Below are 22,092 nucleotides of genomic sequence, written 5' to 3'. Positions count from 1 at the left end.
CACCTTTAAGAAAATTAAACTTCTTCAGAAAGCTAGCTACAACAAAGGAGTCACAGAGGTACAGCAGGAGACCGCTGAATGTCAAACCAGAGGAACTGATATTCAGAGAGTGAGGTCGAGAACTCACATAGCAAACTGCAATCTGATTGGGAGAGGGGGAAAAAAATAACATTTTTCAAGATTCCATATAAAGCTAAGGTTTGATATCAAGCTTTCAGTATTTGCAGCTGTTTCAAATTCAGACTTGCTTTCCAACTCCAAATATTGTGATCTTTATAGTTCCATGCTAAACATCCCTCTACTTATTATAAATCTACATAAAAGCACTACTCATAACTATATATGAGTTATTACTATTCATTACTATTATTATCAGGAGGTTTAGATAAGATAGAGTTTGAAAGCTGCAGTAATAATAGCTCCGCACAACCATAATGGCTGTGACCTGCCCAGCAGGTTTTTACAGTTTGCCTACACATGAGAAAATATAGCAACTGTGCAGTTAGACACAAAAAAGAGCCCTTCAGTAATGCCTAATTCGTTTACATAATGATAAGATTACTCAAGTCAGTATGAGTTGTGCATATACTTAAATGCGTGAGTTTTCCTCTTGTCTAGTTTGTTTTTGTGGCTACTCCACGCCACAAATCCACTAGGAACCAGGAATATTTATGGTACTCTTTCAGGATTTATAAACTTAAATTAAGGAAACTTCCACACAAGGCTTTGTTTCCAGAGTGCCATTGTACTACTTAGTTGGGGCAGACCCTCATCTGGCATAAATCAGCATGATTCAGTGGAGGAAGGCTGACCCACAGCAACTGAGACTCTGGCCCAGGATGCCTGTATTTATCCATAATCCTTTTGCATCATATTCCAGCTCAGGTAACAATTCCAGAATGGAATTAAACTCATTTCATGTGCTGAATGGGTTAGAGCTGAAAGAATGCAATGGATGTACATTGCTCTTCCACAGAGTTTGTTTTTCCAAACATGGTGGGAAGATAGACCTGTAAGAGCTTAGCCAGGAAAAAAATTAAAATATATAGTTCAAAATGTTCTGGGAATAACACATATGGGAAGGTCATTTTACAGCTGTTTTGGTAAAGAAGTTTAGTAAGTCTAGCAAGACTGAATTTCATTTAATATTCAAGTCAGGTGAAAAGTTAAAAACAGTTTCTCTCCCCAGAACAACACCAACTTATTATCACACTTCTGTCTGACCTACATTTGAGTATAAGTATGACCTTGGCTTTAGATCTAAACTCATCAGGGAAAGCCAACAGCTCCTGAGATGTAATGTCATCTTCTCCCATTCTGACTGTTCGATTGGTATTTGCTTCTCTGCCTCATCTTATCATCCAAAAGTGAACTAAATTTGTATTTTGAAGTGCTTTCTAAAGGCTAGCTAGGATTTGTAAAACACTCCTGTGGTAGATATTTGCTGTAGGATGGGCCAAGTTATAGCAGACTGGGAAAATTCTTACAAGAAAAACGTTTTCTGTGTTAATTCAGAATCTCATATAATTCAAAGACTGTATTAGTATTTAGAACAACTCTGGTATTGTTCTCCATGTAATTCATTTGAAGTCTCTAATAATATCTCTACGGGTTTAAGATTTTTATTTCAACATTATAGGGTTCCAATACCTGGTTCTTCAAAGGCTGTGTAACTATTATTAAGGAATGCATCAATGAACTCATCCAAAACATAGCCTATACATTTCTAGAGCTGCTTGAAGATTGTTTTGTTCAGTACCTGTGGTCCTAAGTTAAGGTAACAGTCCACAGATAGCACTGGATGGCTATAATTCTTCAGTGAGAGAGGGAAGAAGCGATGGCTGTGATACTGCAGGTATTTTTCAAGGAGCAACTGAGCAGGTGCTGCCAAGAAGGTATGCTTGTTGTCAGGAGCACAAATGTACTGAGCAGGGGAGATTGAAACTGGAGTGTCAGATACCTATGAGGAAAAAATATTTCTAGTACAGATAAATCCTGATCAATCAAGTTGTACTTAATGTTGGTTTGTATAAAATATACCTCTGTCCTACAAATCTAAGATTTATATAAGAAGCAAAATCATCCAGACAAAAATACCAGCTACCAAAAAAGTTTCAGCATTTCACAGAATTATATTTGTATTTATAGAGTCTTTGAGGTTTCTTCTTTGAACCCAAAGTACTCCTACATACGAAGTCATATGAAGATGAGTAATGCAATAGCTATAGATAAAAAACTTAGTGAATGGTTACTTGGATCATAAAGAGATGTTTTAGGTGTTTTATTTAAAAGTTTTTTAGGAAAATAATTAAGGAAAGGGCTATTTATGCCAAGAATATCTTAGATTTCAGAAATTAATAAATTAAAAAAACCAAACACATGGCGGACATACCCAATTACTGGCAACTGGTAAGGCACCAAAATACCTCAGGTCTCCTGCTTACAGGGTACAAAAAAAGGAAAACAGAATGGTCACAACAATGAAACCGAGGTCTCAGGTCCCACCTTAGACTTAATATGGAAGGACCGCTGTCCTCCTACTGCAATTTGCTTTTTCATGACACTGAAGTGATTGAACCGACAGATGAGAAGTCCAGCACTATGGACACGCAAGTTGAAGTCAACATCATCACACGTAAATCTGGAAAGGATAAAGTCATAGCAGTTCAGAGGAATGTTTCTCATCACACACTAACAAATGCAAGCACTCAGGGTCTTTGATCAGCAGTATAGAAAGGACAGGTGTCAAACGTACTGACCCTCCACCAGCACCTATCAGTCAGGGAAAGAGACCTCAGCTTTCTAATAATAAACTAGGCTAGAATGAGTTCAAGAAGATCAGAATGAGGGAGGGAACCACTTAGGGGGGGAAAGGACCAGAAACACAGAGGAAAATGGAAGAAGAAAGGTAGTAAATTGCCAGGGAAAAGACCTAGGAGTTAAAATATTTTCTTTGCCTTTTACTACAATAACGTAGTTATAGAAAATAGCTACACATGTTACTATGCCAGATAAGGTCAAGGAAATTAATTCCTTTGACTTCCAAGGAAATGGATGAGGCCCTACATTTGATTTGTCAAATGCACAGACATCTCCGAGTACTCATTTTTCCCTTAGAATACAAATATCCAGTAATTTTTAAAATGTTCCTCTACAGATATATTGTCATTTTACATTAGAGACAAAAGCTATTTAAAGACAAGGAGTCTTAATACAACAGAACTGCTGAGACACAGGAATAAATTAAGCAGAATGAGGCCAAACATCCCTGAGCTGAATTTGTCCCATTTTAAAAATAAGATGCAATGTAATAAAAGGTAAACTTCTAAAGCTCACTAAACTCAAATACTTGGCCTTTGGAAAATCCAGACTCAGTTCTTCATTTTGAAAATATATTACAAAGCAAATAGGATGATGTGCAGAATTGGTGGGTTAGCATCCAGGGCTTGGATTCAAGACAGCTGAGCAATTACCACAACAGCTGACATCAGTGAGAAACATGGCATTTGTTATAGGTTTTTAAAATCTTGTCTTTCATCTTAATAATATTTACATGGATATTTGGTGTTCCTGACTGTGCCTCCGTGTTTTAGAATGTACCTTTTTTCCTTTCCAGCCCAGGCGTGGAATGTCATACAATACTTCAGGCTCAACAGCACCCACACGGAAGATAATGGTTTAAAGATACAGGCAGGAAATGGGCGCTGTGATCCGGCATTCCTGACATTTTAACACTGCTGCCTGTACTCCTATCATTATGCTTTATTTTCATTCTTTTCATTAGCCCTTCATAATGCTTCATAAGGTAATACAGTTGGACAGCTTGGGAGCACAGTTCTGCACTAGGAGATGCATGGAAGCAACTTTAAAATGCTCTTTCTTAAGGTGTCGGGCTGGTGACAATAGAAATTTAGGTCTTCTGTTTATCCACAGAATAACGAAAGCAGAAGTGCTTTCCTGCAATTATAAGTAAACTTGGACTTCAAAAGGCATCTTCCTGGCATAGGAGAGTACTTCTGAGAAGTACAGAGACTGATGTTCAGTTACCTAAGTCTAGATGTGTAGAGCCATTTTAGATTATCTGGGGTATCCCATGTAGCTTACAGAAAAACACATGTAGATTTCACGTCATACCTGTCAGCCGACATGGACATCTTGCAGATTCTGAGGTGCATAAAGTCCAGTTTCAGAGAAGTGAATCCCCACCTCTAGTGATACCTAGTTCATTCTGTTTTAATAAATGCTTGTCCCTCAGAAATGGGGCCAAACCCACAGCCTATTTCACATAGATCTGTGAAATTCTGTGAGATGACGTATCTAGTGAATACAGTTGATAACTGGTGACACTGCGTACAGCAATTTTATAATCTGATACATCCCATGTGGAACAATAAACGAAAAAGCCCAATTTCTGAGACAGCTGAATGTGAGAAACAACCACCAATGTTAACAAAGCTTATTTATTCCTTTCTTCTGATTGTCCTGATGAGCACACCTGCAGTATGTTCCATGTTGTGCTACTGAGGGTAGAAAGCCCAGCTGTATCTCAGTTCCATGTCAGAACAAGATTTGATTATGCACCGTTCACCCATACTTCCCTCTTTCCTTCAGAAGTACTGTGTTTCCCAAAGGGCCACTTAGACTAGACAACTGAGGGACCAATACTGCAGGGCACGCTGCTAAGTGTGTCTGCTCTATAATTAAAATATGACTGTTTTATTTGAAACTATGGAAATTAATGTCTTTTTTCCAACTGCTGGCAATTTGGGAAGGATTTGAACCATCAGTAAGAAAATGAAATCTGTCTGCATCCCATTAGCAACATCCCCTAAAAACACAAGAGCTTTTGTAAGAAATCCTTTATTTGGTTGATTATATCTGTTGAAAGATGCTGCTGTTTCACTTACCTGTTCTGATTGTACTGGACATTCTGTGTCAGGTCAACGTTCAGCATAATGAAATCGTGCACGTGGCAGCAGGAGAGCGGTTCCTTGATCTCAGCACTGTTTGTTTTACTGGACCATTTCCTCATCCCAATTAAGGCGTAGTGAGTGACATTGGGAGTTGCTTCAATATGTTGCAGAATTTGCTTCAAGGAAACATTCCTTTCAGTCCACGTATAATCACTACAATAATTACAATAATTTAGAATGTGTTAATTTTAAAGTATATAGATAATACTCGGAATCTCATTCAGCTGAAGAGCAATTCTTAACAATCAAAAGTAGTTACGAGTATCAGGATTCTTCAGCATTATCTTACTTGACTGCAACTTTTTGTCTCTCACTCTAATCAAAACTTAAAGTTAACTAGAGCTTGTGTGGTGGTGACTGCTATGACAGTTCTGAAATTTAGTCTGGATCTTTCAAAATATTAACTCAGACATGTAAAAATTTAAAGTTACCTGGATAATGTTCCAAATGACTCTGGGAGGGTTGCTGACTTTGTGCCATAACTTAAGTGCTAAGTATAAGATCCTTCTAGCCCACCCCTAGAGTCCATAAATCTCAGTTTTCACTGAGTTTAGTTCTCTTTGAAGTTTTGCTGTAAATCCTGTATAGCACCGTTCTGGGAATAGATAAAAATATCTAGTACAAACAATGTTCTAAAGTAATGAAAACAAAAATATTTGTTTGGGGATTTGGGGAGCTAATAAAGGAGCCATACAGCCTGAGACTGACAAAAAAGCCAGAGGAAACCAGTTACACAATTTGCACAGAAATGTCTTTTAGCTTCCTTAGAAAAATCCTGTTTAAAATGTACATTTGAATACCCATGCTTGCCCAGTGAATCAGGGATTGTTTAGCGTCTGAAATCTGCAGTGTCAGTAACTCTGGTTTGAACCGGAGTCAAGCTATACAGCAAAGGCTGCAGGGCACTGAAACCTCAGGGGACAGCAATGAAAAACAAGCACTAAACTGTGCTATGCAAAGGCAGATATCTAGGGAAAATACTTCTCTCATTAGGCAAGGTTAAAAGATATCAGCTGAAAAAGCGTATATTACTCTATTTACCTTTTCCTGTCCCCTGAACAATCAACTTCTACTGCATTCCACATAACGCAGGAGTCATCTGAAATGACAATGAAAGGCCAAATATCCTGGGGTTTTATCCCCAGCTCCTCCTGCCGATTTCGTTCAAGCTCCAAGTTATGATAAGACAACTCTTTTATCAGGAAGTGTGCAGCACCTGAAACCAAGGACATAAACCATCTGATTAAAAGTAGGGGCAGAAATTGTTTGCTTTTAACTTGAAATCCTTTTGAACTTAATATTTCTGCAGACTTGAGTATGAACCATTCTGAAGATTTTTAACGCCCTGACACTCCACAGAGCCAACTTACTTTGTCACTTGCCAAGGAAACGACTTATAGGATCCGCACTGGGAAGCACAAAAAATGAAGCCTGACTTCTGTGGTAAAAATTTGCTGGTGTCTTAAGGGTTTAGCAACTGATTATTTTACCCTGACAGATATTTGGCTCCACTAGCATCTCCTAGTGCAAATGTCTAGAGATGTTGATTGACCAACTGAATAACATGGGAACAATGACAACCTACTTTGAACGTTTGTCACTACTGCTGTCTGTAAGTTGTTCCAGTAGTAAAAGCAAGGTGCTGAACATTTCACAGGTATTATATTAGCAGAACCTACCTAATAGATGTACCTAATCAGTGCACCACAGCACATAAATTATTTCCGCAAGGAAACAGAGTAGGTAACTCCATCTGAGTTAACACCCTCGGCTCCCTTTAAAATCAATAGAGGAGAGTAAGTATTTCTAGGGTAAAATTAATCTAGTTTGTTTTAGGTGACCTCGATTAAGTGAATTGTATCTTCAGCTGTGACACATTCTCTTCAGAGAGAATCCAGATCACCAGATCAGATATACTAGCTAGAAGGTATATGCCTACATTTCACTGTTGAGCAACAACACTTCAAGGGCCCAAGTTGTGTGCCTGCATTTGTTAGAAGTTTTTGTTATACTTACCTACTCCTGCACTGTTGAAAATGCTTGGAAGAACAAGCATGATGTGGTTGGGCCAATACTTCTTATATATGGCCATTTCATATTCCTTGACAACTAAAACATGCAAATGACTGGCTCCATCCATTGCATGATATAAGTTGAAAAGTCCATGTTCATGACGACCAGTGGTGGGAGTAAAAGTGGGGCTTTTTATGTAATCTTCACTCTGTAAACAAAAAGAAGCGTGCGTTTCTGTATTAAGCTGGGTGATGTTTAAACAAAAAGAACCGGATCCTTTAAGAGAATAAATCAGCTTCACTGACACTGGACAATCTGCTACATTTTAAATCAGCGTAATAGGAAATAAGCAACTTTTGTAAAAGTTGGGGAAAAGAAAACTCTATGACGTAGTTTATTCAGCTGCTGAGAGTGTGATGGACTGGGTAGGATTGCTAACCCTGACCTGCCAAGCGCACAGGACCTCGAGGCTAGATCTCCAAAAGGATTTAGGTCCATATGGCATAAGATGGTAAGAAACACCTTACTCCAAAACCGCAGTACAACCCTTCTGACTGGCTATCACTCAGTCTTGAATGCATTGAAACTCACTAGGTGCTTCCAAGTCTGCTAGCACAGCTTCGGAAAGCTGTGTTTCTACAGGCATCCAGGACTGTTCCAGTCTGGGCAACTAATTTTAGCCTAGTTCCTACTAAGGTCATTAAGGACCCAGAATGAAAGTGTGCCTCTTTACAGAGCCTCTCCAAAGCCCTCACAGATAAGCACTCCAGATTAAAAATGCCAAAGCACAAAATGTTGGATATGATGTCAGTGGAATTCACAGAAGGGAATTTAAAGTGGATCAAGAAAAATATTTTATAATGGTTTAATAATGTAGGTTTATCCCACAGCACTTTTCAAGCTTACAGCAAGCTTGCAGGCACCATTTTGGAGCAAGTGAACAGGAAAAGAACCAAAGGAAGAATTTTTGACAAAGCCTCAGAGCAGGTCGGTGGCAGAAGCAGAAAGAGACTTCACAAGGACCCAGTGCACAGTTCTGATTGCATAGCCAAGCACAAGTTTACTGGGTGAGGGAGAGCAGGAGGTTTCATCCAGAGTTGCTGCTGTGTTGCTGACCGAGTTCTCCCATTTCAAACTTGAACTGGACATAAAAGCCTGAACTGGAGGGTGGTATTGATTGGTTATTATTTATTGGAAGAAGCTTATTTTCTCCAAGATAGAAGTGCTACTGCTTACTACTGTGCCGCAAATCGCTTCAACAGTCCAAGCAGTGTGGCCTGAGCAAGGCACGGCTTCATCTTAGACACAGATATTTGCAGTCACTAGCCAACATCAGAATTTGCGTAGCCTGTCAGATGGATGACCTTACAAAGTGTTTTTTTAACAAGCGTAATGTGATCCTTTGGACAGTCTTGAATAATGTAACAAAGATTCTTTGAAAGCCTTATTTTTTTATGAAAGCAACTGAGCAGTTATGCAGAGTAAGAAGGATAATCCACTGCCTTCCTCTACGGTAAAAAGATTGCTTCCTCTTAGTAGCTCTATGATAAACAAAACCATGTCTCTGAGGCTCATTGCTGAAACTATTCCCACTTTAACATCTTAAACTCATAACCAAAGACTTTTTGCCCCAGATAAGAGTGTTCATACCAAAGGATCAACCTGGATAATGGGCAAAAGAAACAGTTTTGACAGGTGGCTTAACAGTTTTGTTTAATGTCTTCCTTTCTGGGAGAAAATTCAAGCTTAGTATCAGGACATCTTCGTTATCTCTTGACAGCAGGATCAGAAGTGTAAAGAATCCTAATTCAACAGATTTTGAAATTGGTGGTGTCTCTTTCCCATATATGCCCATAAACATAATTATCCATCTACCTTATCTGTGACTAGTGGTAGCCTCATGCTTTCCAATTGTCTTCCTGGTTGGCTAAAGACAAAATGATGCTCCTTTGACTTTGGAATGATAAAATGCAGCTGGATCTCTTCTCCCAGCATAGAATAGGAAAACGCAAATGCATGCAGAGTGGATTCATAAAGCTGAGGATGGGGGAAAAAAATGATAATTCCAGTGGTTAGAGTCAAACTACAAAGTCTCGTTGTATTTAGTACACATTTATAACATTACCAAACAGACTACAATCACTTACTGTATTGCATTAGATTTTACCTCACAATTCACTAGATGTTGAGCAATGCCCCCTAGGGTAGAGCATACACTAAAAAAATATAAATTAAACTGTTCCGTCTTTTGAAACCATTGTTTCTGCTTTGTCTTGCAGATGGTACCAATACTTGAAGGCCACTTTCAGCTTTCAGAAATATTGACACATAAAAACCAGTATTTGCATTCCTCACATTCCAATAGGCAACAATTGGAGGGTTACTCTGAGCAATAACAGTCTGTACACCACACATAGACTTCTCATGCTGAACGACTACTGTATCAGAAGTAGCATCTTTTGCTGTTAGTCAGGTTAAAAAAAAATAAGACCCAGTAGGAAAAGTTTACCAGTTTTAACTGGTAGTATACACACGGAATGCAGATTACAGCATTGAATATGCTAGTGTAAATGAGGCAAGGATCAGTCCTCTGACATCCCCAAACCTGCAGTCTTGTCAAAGTAGACAAACCTCAAGAAATAACAGAATCTGTAAATGAGGTGTTTTTAACACATACGTACAACTTCTAAGCCAATTCAAATACAGTGAATGTACACAGAACTGTGTTTGGGTTGTGTCTGCTTCAGTTTATGATCTGCTGAGTAAAAATATTTGCAAATCTTTACCTGGTACCTGGGATTGAAACCCATATACTGATGACACTGTTCACAGTGATGGTAGGTATTATATGCTGCATACTTGGACAATCTCATCCTAGTTGTTTGACGACGTGCATACATATCCTCCTGCCTCCTGCTCATTGATCTGTCTATTAAAAAAAGAAACAACTTAAATGTAACATATATTCAAGGACAGAATGTATTCCCTTGTGACAAATTGTTTCTGTCACTGTAATTAGCATCTAGGAACAATGGCAGGATTAAACACACGCAAAACAAACTATGAGTTCATTCTGTGCATAGTATGTTTTATAAATTGTTATGTGCAGCAAAGAGGACTATAAAGAAGTACCTGCAAATTCATTATTATGATAATTTTGTATAGATTTCACATAAGGCTGAGGTGTAAGCAAAGCCAGATTATTAAAATAATTGTTGCTGATGTTATTATTAGTTGAATGCTTGCAAAAGTAATAAATAGTAAAAAAGTATTATGATAGACATTTGTTATCCTGGGATGGACATCACAGGAGATTATGTGAAATGAACTTGGCAAATTTAGTGATGTTGCCCTTTAGCGAATATCCACATTTTAAGAGGGCCTACTTTTTTGGAAACTGAAGAAAGATGAGATGTAATTTCTGCTGAAAAGGACTGTTATGTCATCTGGCCAAACCTTTCACTTAGATTTTCAGCATCAGATCAGGTTGTTCAAGGTTGTTCCTTGTGCTGTCACGTTCTGAAAAATCTCTAAAAGTGGAGTTTCCACAGTCTTTATGGTCAGCCTGCTCCATGGTTTGACCACTTTTATTCTGGAAATATTTTTTATACTAGCTAATTGTAATTTCCCATTATACAACTTGTGTCTGTTGCCTCTTGTCCTTATGCTACGTATCTATAATGTTTTGAATCCATAAGTTCCCAACAGGAAGCTGAAGACAACAATCAGATGCTCCTGCTAGGCTTCTTCAGACCAAACAAACACAATTTTCTTCAGTTTTCAATGTACATCATGTGCTTCAGGCCTCTATCCATCTTGGTGGCTGCCCACTAGACTCACTTCTGCATACCAATGTCTTTCTTGTACTGAGAAGCCAAAAACTTGACAGAATACACCAGATGCAGTCTTACAGATGCCATGCATAGAAGAATAATCAGTTCCTTTAAGCTGCTTGCTAAATTTTTAGTAAGCCATTAACCCAATGGAGAACTGGTGACTTATGTTCAAATTGTTGTCTGCCAGGATCATTAGGTCACCCTCTTCAAAGTTGCTGTCTATACAGCTGACCCCAAGCCTGTACAGCTGCAAAAAATTATTCCACCCCAAGTGCAAGATCTTGCATTTACCTTCACTGGACTGTATGAGGTTCCTTTTCCTAAAGTTCCTTCCTGTAGGTTCCACCTCCCCAGCCTGGCAAGGTCTTTCTGAATGGCAGTGCTACCTTCCTGCATATTGACGGCCACTCCAATTTGGTATCATCCCTGAACTTGCTGACATTGCATTCTGTCCCTCTGACCAGTATTAATGGCAATCTTAAACAGCATTTGCCCCACTATCAGTCTCTGGGTATTGCTATGCATACCCAGCTGTCAGTCATATTTGGGCCACTCAATACATTCTGAGTCCAGTGGTCCAGCCAAATTCCCAGCCACTTTACAATCCACCTATCCAAACCATCTCTCTCCAGTTTTGGCTATATGGATGTCATAAGAGACAGTGACAAAAGCCTTGCTGAAGTCAAGATAAAACCACTGCTCTTCCTTTGTCCATAGCGCCAGTCACGTCATCATAAAATGCAATCATGTTTACCGATCATGATTTGCCTGTGATAGATCCATTCTAGCTGGTCCCAACCACTTTCCTGTCTTCACGGGTCTGGACATGGCTTACAGGAGAGTTTGTTCCATAATTGTTTTGAGGATTGAGAGTAGGCTGACTAGGCTGTAGTTGTTTTGATCCTCCTTCTGTCCTGTAGAGCAAGGGCATGGCATTTTCCTTTTTCCGGCCATCAGGAACCTCCACCAATTGTCGCTACCTTTTAAAAGCGATAGACAGTAGCCTCACAATGGTGTTGGCCACCTCCCTCAGCATGTTTGGATACATCCTACCCGGTCCCATATGCTTTGGCATGTCCAGCTGGTTAATTCAGAGGACTAATTCACACCTCAATACTCCAGGAATCTAGATCTGGCCATATGCATCTCATGCGTTCCAAACCAAACCTAAAAATTCAACCTATAAGCACTTTAAGTACATAAATTACTTTACCCACATAAGTCAATCCATTGCTACAGAGCAGGAAAATGCTACTATATAAAACCAATCAAATACACAAACTTACTGGGGAACCAGATTTTTTAATGAAAGGCTACCTATATAATATTCCATAAAACATTTATAAGGCTCATACTCCATCTGGCAAATTTCAAATTTTTTTTTTAAATTCCTCAAATGCAATTCTGATAATTTCACTCTGTTTAAAAGTTTAACAGGATTCTTACATTAAAAATAAATGTTATATACGTGTACCAATCTAGATTTTTCAGATTCTAACCTTCACTGTTTATAGTCTGAAGTTTTGAACAAATCAGACTTGCATCTTCGTATTTTGGATCATGGATAGTGTAGTCAAAAGGCATCTTCTTAAATGTCTCCAAATCTGGCCACATATCTCCAGGCTGATGGTAGTATTGATCAGATTCTTCTTTTATGTCTATGATATTATTGAAAAATAAGAATTAGTGTAATTACAATTTTTAAAGCTTTTAATATTGTTATAGGTGGGTTTTCTATGTCTATTATTCCTGCATCATTTTTTCTTTCATTGTTCTGAGGAAGCAACATTATTATGCATCAAGAGGTGCACCTTTGAACAAATGTACCTCATCCCTCAATGCAATTCTGGCTTTTAAACCTCTGTTATCAATCTAAGACCTCTGTAATCTTACTGGAGCAGTTGGTGGGATGATGATGAGAACACTGTTAAGGGTCTGTTAAGGCTGATCTACCTGCATCCAGGCATTCAAGTCTTTCCACTGAGCACTACATTTGTGAACTCAGTTGGGGAAAGATATTCTCACTGAGGAAAAGAAGCCCTCTTAAACCTTCAGAAATTGCAGTATTAAGTAGAGTGCAGAGTTAAAGTCAAATGCCCCTTCTAGTGATAAGAGCAGAGTAATCAAAAATAACTCACCCTAGGGTAAGAGAAAAATAGTAAATGGTATTGCTATAACGTGCAATGAACTCATGCCTTTTTCTGAAACAGGTTAACTGACATAAAAACCCAGACATACACAAGTCCTTACAAAATACTTTTTTACCTTTGTCAGGAGGATCAAAGATCTGACAAAAGGAGTGAGGAGTTCAGTTTGGAGGTCAGCTGCAAGCTGCTGTAAGGAGCCATAACTCCGTGTCCATGAGTATAGACTAAATGATTATTTACAGCAGGTGAGACCCTTTGGCATCCAAAGTAAATACAAAACTCATGCGGAATGAGTCAGATGGTGAAATTATCTTCATGCCCTGACTGTGAGTTACCTCAAAATCCTGCCTAAACAAAGGACTGCTTGCACAAACCTCTCCCCTGGCAGACTGGTCACCTTTTCAAGAGGTTTTGCCATAAATCTTGGTGGATAGCTGCCTTTTTCTCAAGCACAGCTCAGTGTGGAGAAGGCTCCTGGGCACTGCCCCCAAAAAAAAGCCCTCAGAGACAAGAGACGGTCCCAAATTAAAATGATTGAACAGCTTCCAGCCAGGGCCTGACCCACGCAGCTAGCAAGCAGGTAGCACCCACCTGAGATCTCCACAGCTGACTGTGGGCATGCTTTTACTGCAGAATGAGACATATTCCATAAAATATCACCCACATTTTTCTATCTAATCCAGCCATTAATTACAGAAATACATCAGGAAACACAGGGGAGTAATACACTGTAAATAAAGGAAGTTTGAACTAAAATTAGCTATTAGAGAGCAGGAACTGTTTTCCTCCTTCATTTAGTCTTATGTACTTAGAAAATATGACATTGCTCCTCAGGATATAAATCTGCCAGAATTTCACTGATTCTTTTTATATAGTTTACCACAAAAGTTCATTTCAATTCTAAACTAATAAATAGTGGCTGGATATCATTTAGTATACTTTAATGCTGTTGATGACTTCCCAAGAAAAACAGAGATATGTGGTTTTCTTACTGAAAGGAAGAATAAACTCTAAATGATTAGTAAAATAAAATACTCTTAGGTATCAGTTGAAGATCTGAAAATTTGAAGACACAAAATTTTTCTTAAAATATTTCAATAATGTAAATGAATTGAAAAAGTGAATGGCAGAGAATATACAGACAACTACTTTTCAATTTAATGTAATAATTTTCTACAGTCTCCAGAAGCAAATATTTTTATATCAAGAACTTACTAATGTTGATTTCTTCCTCATCATAAACATCCACTTCTGTCAGTCTAATCAGCATTCGGGACAAAATACTGAGGAACTGCAGATAGGCACCTGTTTTCCCTATCTGTAAATACATAAATTAGAAAATACAGAAGTAAACCTTCCTTTTTTAACATGTTACTTTTCAACATATCTGGAAATTGCAGCTGCGGTGAAATCGAATATTAATAGTCAGTGCTTGCATATTGCTGTATTTGTATAGTCCTTGGCATAAATTAAATGCTTAAATGCACAACAGTTTTGTTCTCTGTATGCAGAAATCTAGTTTGGAAAACACACTTTTCTCTCCTTACTGTTTCTACGAACTTTTTAAAAAACATACAAGTTCATGAAATGTTCCAATAAAACTCCTCAGACTACAAGATAACTAAAAAATTACCTCAACCCTTTCATATTTGCATCATTTACCAGTACACTGACTGCTGTTGAAGTACACTGACTATCCTGAAGAACAAAGTGGCACGCATCTGTAGGAGAATTTGTGCAGGCCACTTCAACTCCTGGAGGACATGGTACAGGTAACAGTATGTTTTTCCACCTCTTATTCTAAAAATGTATTACTTTCCTTCCACCGTTTTAAAATTAACGTTTAGAAGTCCATTTAAAAATTATCTTAAGGTTATAGCTTTCTCCTTTCTTTTTTATCCCACCAACACACTACATATATTTTCTCTCCATTGTGCCAAATAGTACTGCTGTCCTTTTTTTCAGCTGAAGGGTATAAGCCACAGCCACTGATTTATTCAATGGATTGTTCCATGTCTTCCACATCAAGTTTGCTGGTGGCAACATCAAGTAAATAATGTCATATCTAAGCAGACAGCTTTACAAACTGTTACACTTGAACAGGAGGATATACACAATTTGTTTCAATAAGAAAAAAAAGAGACCAGCAAGCTGATGTCACGCTCACAGGAGAATGAACACGCCGTCGTCTTGTTTGTGTGTGTTTATAGCTCAGCCTCAGAATGGCACTAATGTCCAGCTGACAACTTAAGGCTAATGTCACACCTGTACAGGGGAGGTTAACACGCAGATAAGTTCCAACTCATTCTGCTGCAACTGTCTGATTTCACAAAGCGGTATCGGGTTTTGGACGAAGTCTGCATTATTACTGAATTGAAAACCCAGCTTCACTGCCATTACTGCTAGGACACATCAGAAGTATAGGGTGCTGAATTACTAAATATAGTATCGAAATTACTACTTTTCACATATTTGAAGTGAAATTTTCATTTTCTCTCAACATTTGAGAATTTGAAACTGAAGCAAGAGTAGTAACCATTAGTTTTAGTCAAAGTTCGGTATCTGTTGTTCTTAATAAATCAGGCTGCATTTTAAACGGTTGCTTGCAAAGGGTGGGAAAGAATACTGTTAGCCCTGTTGAGGGTCAATCACAGAATCACAGAATGGTCAGGGTTGGAAGGGACCTCTGGAGATCATCTAGTCCAGGGGTCCTCAAACTTTTTAACCAGGGGGCCGGCGCGCGGATGCAGTGGCAGGCAGTCATCTGCGGCTGCTTGGTTTCCCCCCCAACCCCCGGTGGGGGGGGTCTGTAAATACCGGGGGCCGGATTGAGGGCCCTGGGGGGCCGTATCCAGCCCACGGGCTGTAGTTTGAGGACCCCTGATCTAGTCCAACCCCCTGCTAAAGCAGGTTCCCCTAGAGCAGGTTGCACAGAGGCGCATCCAGGTGGGTTTTGGATGCCTCCAGAGAAGGAGACCCCACAGCCTCTCTGGGCAGCCTGTGCCAGGGCTCTGGCACCCTCCCAGTACAGAAGTTCTTCCTCACATTCAGGTGGAACTGCCTGTGTTGCAGTTTGTGCCCGTTGCCCCTTGTCCTGTCGCTGGGCACCACTGACAAGAGCCCGGCCCCATCCTCTTGGCACTCGCCCTTCAGACATCTGCAGGCATTGGTAAGGTCCCCTCTCAGTCTTCCCTCCTCCAGGCTGAACAGGCCCAGCTCTCTCAGCCTTCCCTCACAAGGGAGATGCTCCACTCCCCTCAGCATCCTCGTTGCCCTCCGCTGGGCTCTCTCCAGTAGTTCCCTGTCCCTCTTGAACTGGCAAGCCAAAAACTGGACAAATAAGCCTTTCTGGTACACATGGTAGACCATGTGTTCTATACAACTCTCTGCTATCCCTAGTAACACAGAAAAAAAGTGACTTTGAATAGAGGAAATGATAGCATGGATCATAGTCAGCCCATGGACCAGATGTTTCTAACTCCCAGTCTGGGTTTTTATGTAAAATCCATTGAAACTAATGAGAATCTTTCTACTGACCCTGCAACAAAGTTCTGAACTTGGCTGCAATAGCTATTGATCGGTGAGCTAGACAAAAACATCTTATCTTTCCACATCTGAGGAAAACCTGATGACACTTTGTTCTAGAAGAAAAGACTTTCAGTGTTTCCTCTCAAGTCTGAGATTACTTTTACACGCCCGTATGAATTTACTCTTTTAAAGCTCCTCTGATCATCATTTCATTAAACACATCGTGGCCTGACAGATTAACAGTTCCCCAATTTCAAACAAATGAGAGATCATTTGTCAAAAGTACACAAACTGTTCCCTTGATATCAGGTGTCTATGTGAAAAACTAATTCCTTATGTGTTTGAAGTATATACTTAGAATTGACAACAGAACAACAGGTTGAAAAACTTACTCTTTCTTTTTGGTAACCATTTAAAACTTTCTCTATAAAAATCACATATTTTGCTTTCCCTTGAGAACCAGTCTTCACCAATAGTTTTCAACAATGTATCTGGGGGTGACTAGGCTACTACTACATGGTACTTAGCTGAACAGTGCTAGTTGTTAATTGACTCGAGTATGCACAAAGCTGTAGGTTCACAAGTCAAAAATGTTGGAAACCACAGGACTACAACTGCTAGTCCCTAACCACTAAACTGAAACATATGTACTTATGAAAGTCCATGCATCATATCTTACCCAATCTTGTTATCTGTCACATAAAAAGTGTCCAATACAGTACTGTGAACTTTATGAACTGTGAGATACTAGCAACGCCTTATGAAAAATGCTGGTGGGAACTTGCAGGAATCTCTCTAGGTTTTCAGAATATTTCTCTGCCAGGAGAGAGACCAGGCTGAGCCCACAGCAACATTCATATCTGGACTCCATTCACTTGCACATTTGCCTGCATTTGCTGCTGAAAAAAGATGAATTGGTGAGATAGAGAACATCTTTTCCAGATCATTTTGAGAAGATTTTCAAAAAGAAAATAAGAAAAGAATGAATTCTCATTTACAATCAATGTTTACTCCAGAAGGGAAGAACCTTAAACAATTAATTTGTAGCATGCCCAGACAGGTAAATTCACATTTAAAATTAATTGTATTGTTTTCTATATGGACCATCTCTAGCCAAAATGGAACTACACAGAGTGTCTGTTTGAAAATACTGAATAGCTGTCAATTATCAGAGCTTCCACATCTCTCCAAAGAGTGCTTGCCCTGCCTGTCAGTACCAGAAGCAGAGAGAAGAGAGAGAGAGAATGCACGCCTGGGATGAGGAGAGGTGAGGAGAAGGCAGCAGAGGGACTGCATGAAGAGTGTGCTGGTATGAGGTGGTAAAAGACCTTGTTGCAGCTTCATAGTTTGGAGAGTGCTGTGACAAGTACCCTTCTTGTAGATAGTTTGGGCGTCATAGATAGCTGGAAAGAGTTCCTGCAAGCAAGATATGTACAACTTTGAAGCATAAAGCCCTATATTTGCCCATCCTCCATGTTCCAACTGCAAAAAAATAGAGTATCTGCAAAGAAATTTTAAACTGGATACATGATTGGGCTGTAGCTTTACACATCTTTAAAGAAGCCTAGTACAAGTACAATGCTGTGTTAATCCTAATCAGTGACTCTGGGCTGAAGCATGATATATTAACAATGATGATGTCTGCTAAGGCCGTACTATCAGCACGGCGTTTTCCTCCATATCCTGCCTTTGCTTTCCACACAAAAGCTGCAAACAGATTAAAAGAATGAAGGAACCTGGAACTGGGCTGCATTTTTATGATATTATCCTGAAACAAAATGTACGAGGTGTGCTGCTACTACAGACAGCTTTACTTCCCGGAAAGAAAATATGTGGCAGTGCCCAGTGCCTTAACATATAAGGCACTCAGGGGCCAATATTTCCAATTAATCTAAGTATTACTCTAATTTGTTTCTATCTACCTGAATTTGAAAGACAGGAGTCTGATGAGTCAGACTTGGAACAAAAAAATCCTGGAAGACTAAGAAGTAAAAATCTCACATCCTGTGAAAACCTATGATAACTAAGGAATTTGGGACCTGCAAAGATTTAGTGTTTTGGTTTCTATTTTCATTCTTAGTGCAAGGGATGATTTGGCCCATAAAATACTAATATGTTTACCCTGCAGCTCTTCATCCATGAAGTGTGTAGCTGTAGCTGAGCAAGAGGAAGCAATATGAATTCAAATTCCTCCTTCAGAAAATTCAAGAGGTATGAAGGTCTAGTTTTTTGTGTCAACGACATACAATGCCTAAGAGAAGTGGAAATCTCTCCAAAGATTTTGACCACTGAACTGTGCTTGCTATTGATATCAAATATACGCTGAAAACAAACTGTCTAAGAATCTGAGATATCCCAGTTAGAGAAATTATGTGCGTGCCTCCACACTTATTCACGGCAGTGACATCCAAAAGTGCTGTTGCAGCAGGTCAAACACTAATGCGTTCCCTTTTTTTGACTTGTTCCAGACACTGGACACCAGGACCACTCGAAGTACTTTCTTATTCTTACATGTTGCTATAAAGTATCATCTGATTTCAGTCTTCACATTTGGAGAAAGATGTCAAAAGAGGAAATAATTCCATAAGGCTTTTCTATTTCAATTTCCAGGTGAGATAGTTCTTCACATACCACAAAAGTGCTTTTCAAACTGTGGTCTGCAAACCAGTGGTGGTTCACAGAAAACATGCTGAAGGTCCACAGGGAGCTGGCTCTTCTCCTTGTTTCCACTTGCTACCTTCTTCTACAACACAGCTAACAATAGATATATTAAATATTTCCTACTTTTCTTACATAAGCTGAATGGTATATAAGCGCAATGTAATAAGGTTTTAATAGTAGAGGAAAACCAAATAATATGGGCAGCAGTTTTCTTTCTTAATAAGTGTCTTAAACTGTGCTTGCTTTATTTCTGGATGTGGTGCCACAGGACTGAGCATGCCCATGAGCAGCTTCCATGCTTAAGGAAAATGCTAGTTCAAGTTGTAATATCCACTTAAAAACCAAAGGTACAAAACCTTGATTTGCAGTTTGGGGAACTTTAAGATGAACATTTCTAAGAAAAGTATTTTTTGTGAATTCAGTTCCTTTACAGACATTTTCTTGGGTGCACTAGCAACTAGATTTCTAGCCATCGATAAGATACATGTTGTTCGTGGTGGTGCATATTTATTCATACTCACTAACCAATGGCTTAACTTCGATGATGTGAGCTAACTTACAGATAAATATATGGATTTATTCTATGTCTATCCAGATTTTGCTGCATTTCCTAAAGCCTCTTGTAAAAATAATGCATCTATTGCCTTCCGAAGTCATTAAGTGTCCTTGTAAAAATGCATCAAGTCTTCTAGCAAAACATTTTGACCAGTAGTGAGGGTAAAAGTCTATGTGAGAGAAGGGTGAGTGTATTTTGTTATGAATTACCCTGACAGTGAGAAGTATAATTTTGGTTCACTAATGTGCCTATTTTTCTTCCTGTGTTGATTTCATATTTTTCATTTTAACCAATTGCTTCCTGATTTGAATTTTAGTAAAGTAATTGCTGCCTGATAAAGAAAACAACAACTTCCTAATTTTTGAAAATATAGTACTCTGGCAGTCTTATGCTTTGACTAAGATATTATTAACACTCAGACAGATGCTGTCTAATAATTGCTTTTGTTTATGCCTATGTCTGTTCAGCATACTTTTACAGCTTTTTGTTTGGTTTTCAGGAGTTTTTAGTACTTTGGGAGGTTAAAATAGTGAAGGAAGCAAAACTGCTTTATCCTCATACTGAAATGAATATAAATCCCTAGATTTTGATACTTAGGAAGAAGACATGATACTCCTAATTTAATGCATGTGAATTTGTTCTGTATGAAACAGGTATATTCGTCAGAAATAACTGAGGAATATAAAATGAATAAACACCTGTGGACAGTGTCCTTTAGAAACTGATCCAACTGCATGACCCAATGAAAGACTAGGAAATAACCTGCATTGTGGAGACAGCTGGAGAAGAGATGAAGTTTCAAGTAAAAGAAGTGATATCAAGGCTGAAATTTGCTGCTGTACAGAGGGTCAACAGAAGTCCTACTCAATATTTGCAAAAATGTAGGTTTGATAATAAAAAGTGGTGAATACCATACCCTGGAATGAAGTCAATGAATAAATAAGCTGCCTTTTTAATTATAATTAGTTAAATGGCAACAAGCAAATATGTGAAGCATCAGAACCTTCTCACAGGTGTGTAGTATGCTCTTAGAAATCTCTGAATGACTTCTGAGAATCACAGACTTACATTTGTGACCCAAAACCAAATAAATACCAAAGAAATACTTATCAGCTAATCTGGATATTTAGGGTGGCTTTGGGAATAGTATCATTGTGGGGTTTGATGTGTATGCATATAAAATTCTAATAAAAATTGTCAAAGCCTGTGTTTTTCCTTGAGATAGCAATGAACATCATCCTTCTGCCAGAATGTATTTGTTTCTATGCTGCAGCTGAGTATGAAATTCAGTTTCTTGATCACATAATACCTCAATCTTTGGCAAACATGGATGATTTCAATCAAAGGAATGGACAGTGAAAACTTCTCATCAGAGTACTTTCTGGAATCCTTTATGAATTATAGTAACATTTGCAGGAAGTCCCAATATGAAAAGCCCATTTATGCTCTTTCTACTCTACTGCACCATAAATTCGGATGTACAATGGAATACCATCACTTAACAAACATCAATGTATAGTTTCCTTTTGCAATGGATAGGCATAGAAAAGTGGATCGCGTGGGAAGTTAAATAACTTCCTTTAGATTAATTCTTTGGGTTGATCTTAAAGTATCTGGAAACACTGGTCTTTGTCTTGGTTTGGATTTATCCTTTCTGACTTCTGAGATTCACAGGACATATATATATATATATATATGCTCTCAGTAGGCATGGTGTCTCTTCCTACCTTGTTGTTTCATACCCTTAGCAGAACATGAGAGGCACAATATTACCCTAAGCATGTAACATGCATTGAACTAGTAGATACCTTGCTCAGAGATAAGTGCTAAACATTCTTAAAGAATTTAGACAAGAAGGAACTTCTTAGGACTATACCCATTTCCACATATCTTTTCAAAGTAATTTATAAACTCTTGGATGAGCTACTCATCTTGTAAATATGGTTCTGCTAATGTTGAACTGGCCTTCTTGCATGTATTTTTTACAACAGATTCTATTTCTGTCTGCTGTGTGGAAGAAACAAAGAAAACTTAATTACAAACTCCTAAGTGTCTTCAGATTGATCATAAGAAAGTGGTTTTGTGAAGATCTTTGATCTTTATTTAAAATGTAAATGCATATTGAAGTTTAACAAACTGAAATCATACATAAAATCTATCTCTTGAGCAAACTATCTTTTAAAACATTTTAATGGAGAGAGACTAACAGACAATGAACATTGCTGCAGCTTCATTGTCTTTGAATTCAGGCTAATAGTAAAGAAAGAAACATTATTTTATTAGAAGTGATTAGAAAATAAAATATAAGCAGCTTATTCTCCACCAAAAAAAAACACCTTCAAGTATAAGTAATAATATCTAATCTATTTTTTCTGAGA

At 38.5% G+C, this 22,092-nt stretch overlaps 1 protein-coding gene and 1 long non-coding RNA gene across 10 annotated transcripts in view; one reads left to right on the top strand and one right to left on the bottom strand.

Annotated features, from left to right (window-relative positions):
• LOC308065096 overlaps positions 1-21,631 on the top strand; it is a 32,042-nt gene extending 10,411 nt beyond the window's left edge. Inside the window, exons 2-3 of the long non-coding RNA XR_013928658.1 lie at positions 14,635-17,764; positions 18,966-21,631. This is a non-coding gene — a long non-coding RNA (uncharacterized lncRNA). The remainder of the gene's footprint in view (positions 1-14,634; positions 17,765-18,965) is intronic.
• The window catches only part of GREB1 (growth regulating estrogen receptor binding 1), a 117,408-nt gene that overhangs the window by 3,950 nt on the left and 91,366 nt on the right, over positions 1-22,092 (bottom strand). For all 9 annotated transcript variants that reach the window (XM_080390640.1, XM_080390633.1, XM_080390634.1 and 6 more), the window contains 10 exons: positions 14,185-14,287; positions 12,322-12,480; positions 9,773-9,915; positions 8,862-9,023; positions 6,990-7,194; positions 6,015-6,189; positions 4,908-5,126; positions 2,506-2,641; positions 1,760-1,960; positions 4-142 (listed from right to left, as the gene is read on the bottom strand). In XM_080390640.1, the coding sequence (XP_080246766.1) occupies positions 4-142; positions 1,760-1,960; positions 2,506-2,641; positions 4,908-5,126; positions 6,015-6,189; positions 6,990-7,194; positions 8,862-9,023; positions 9,773-9,915; positions 12,322-12,480; positions 14,185-14,287 (1,642 nt within the window). The remainder of the gene's footprint in view (positions 1-3; positions 143-1,759; positions 1,961-2,505; positions 2,642-4,907; positions 5,127-6,014; positions 6,190-6,989; positions 7,195-8,861; positions 9,024-9,772; positions 9,916-12,321; positions 12,481-14,184; positions 14,288-22,092) is intronic.

The sequence above is a fragment of the Falco punctatus genome (assembly GCF_963210335.1).
Source record: "Falco punctatus genome assembly, chromosome: 5".
Lineage (NCBI taxonomy): Eukaryota > Metazoa > Chordata > Aves > Falconiformes > Falconidae > Falco > Falco punctatus.
This window is presented reverse-complemented; position numbering and strand designations above follow the sequence as displayed.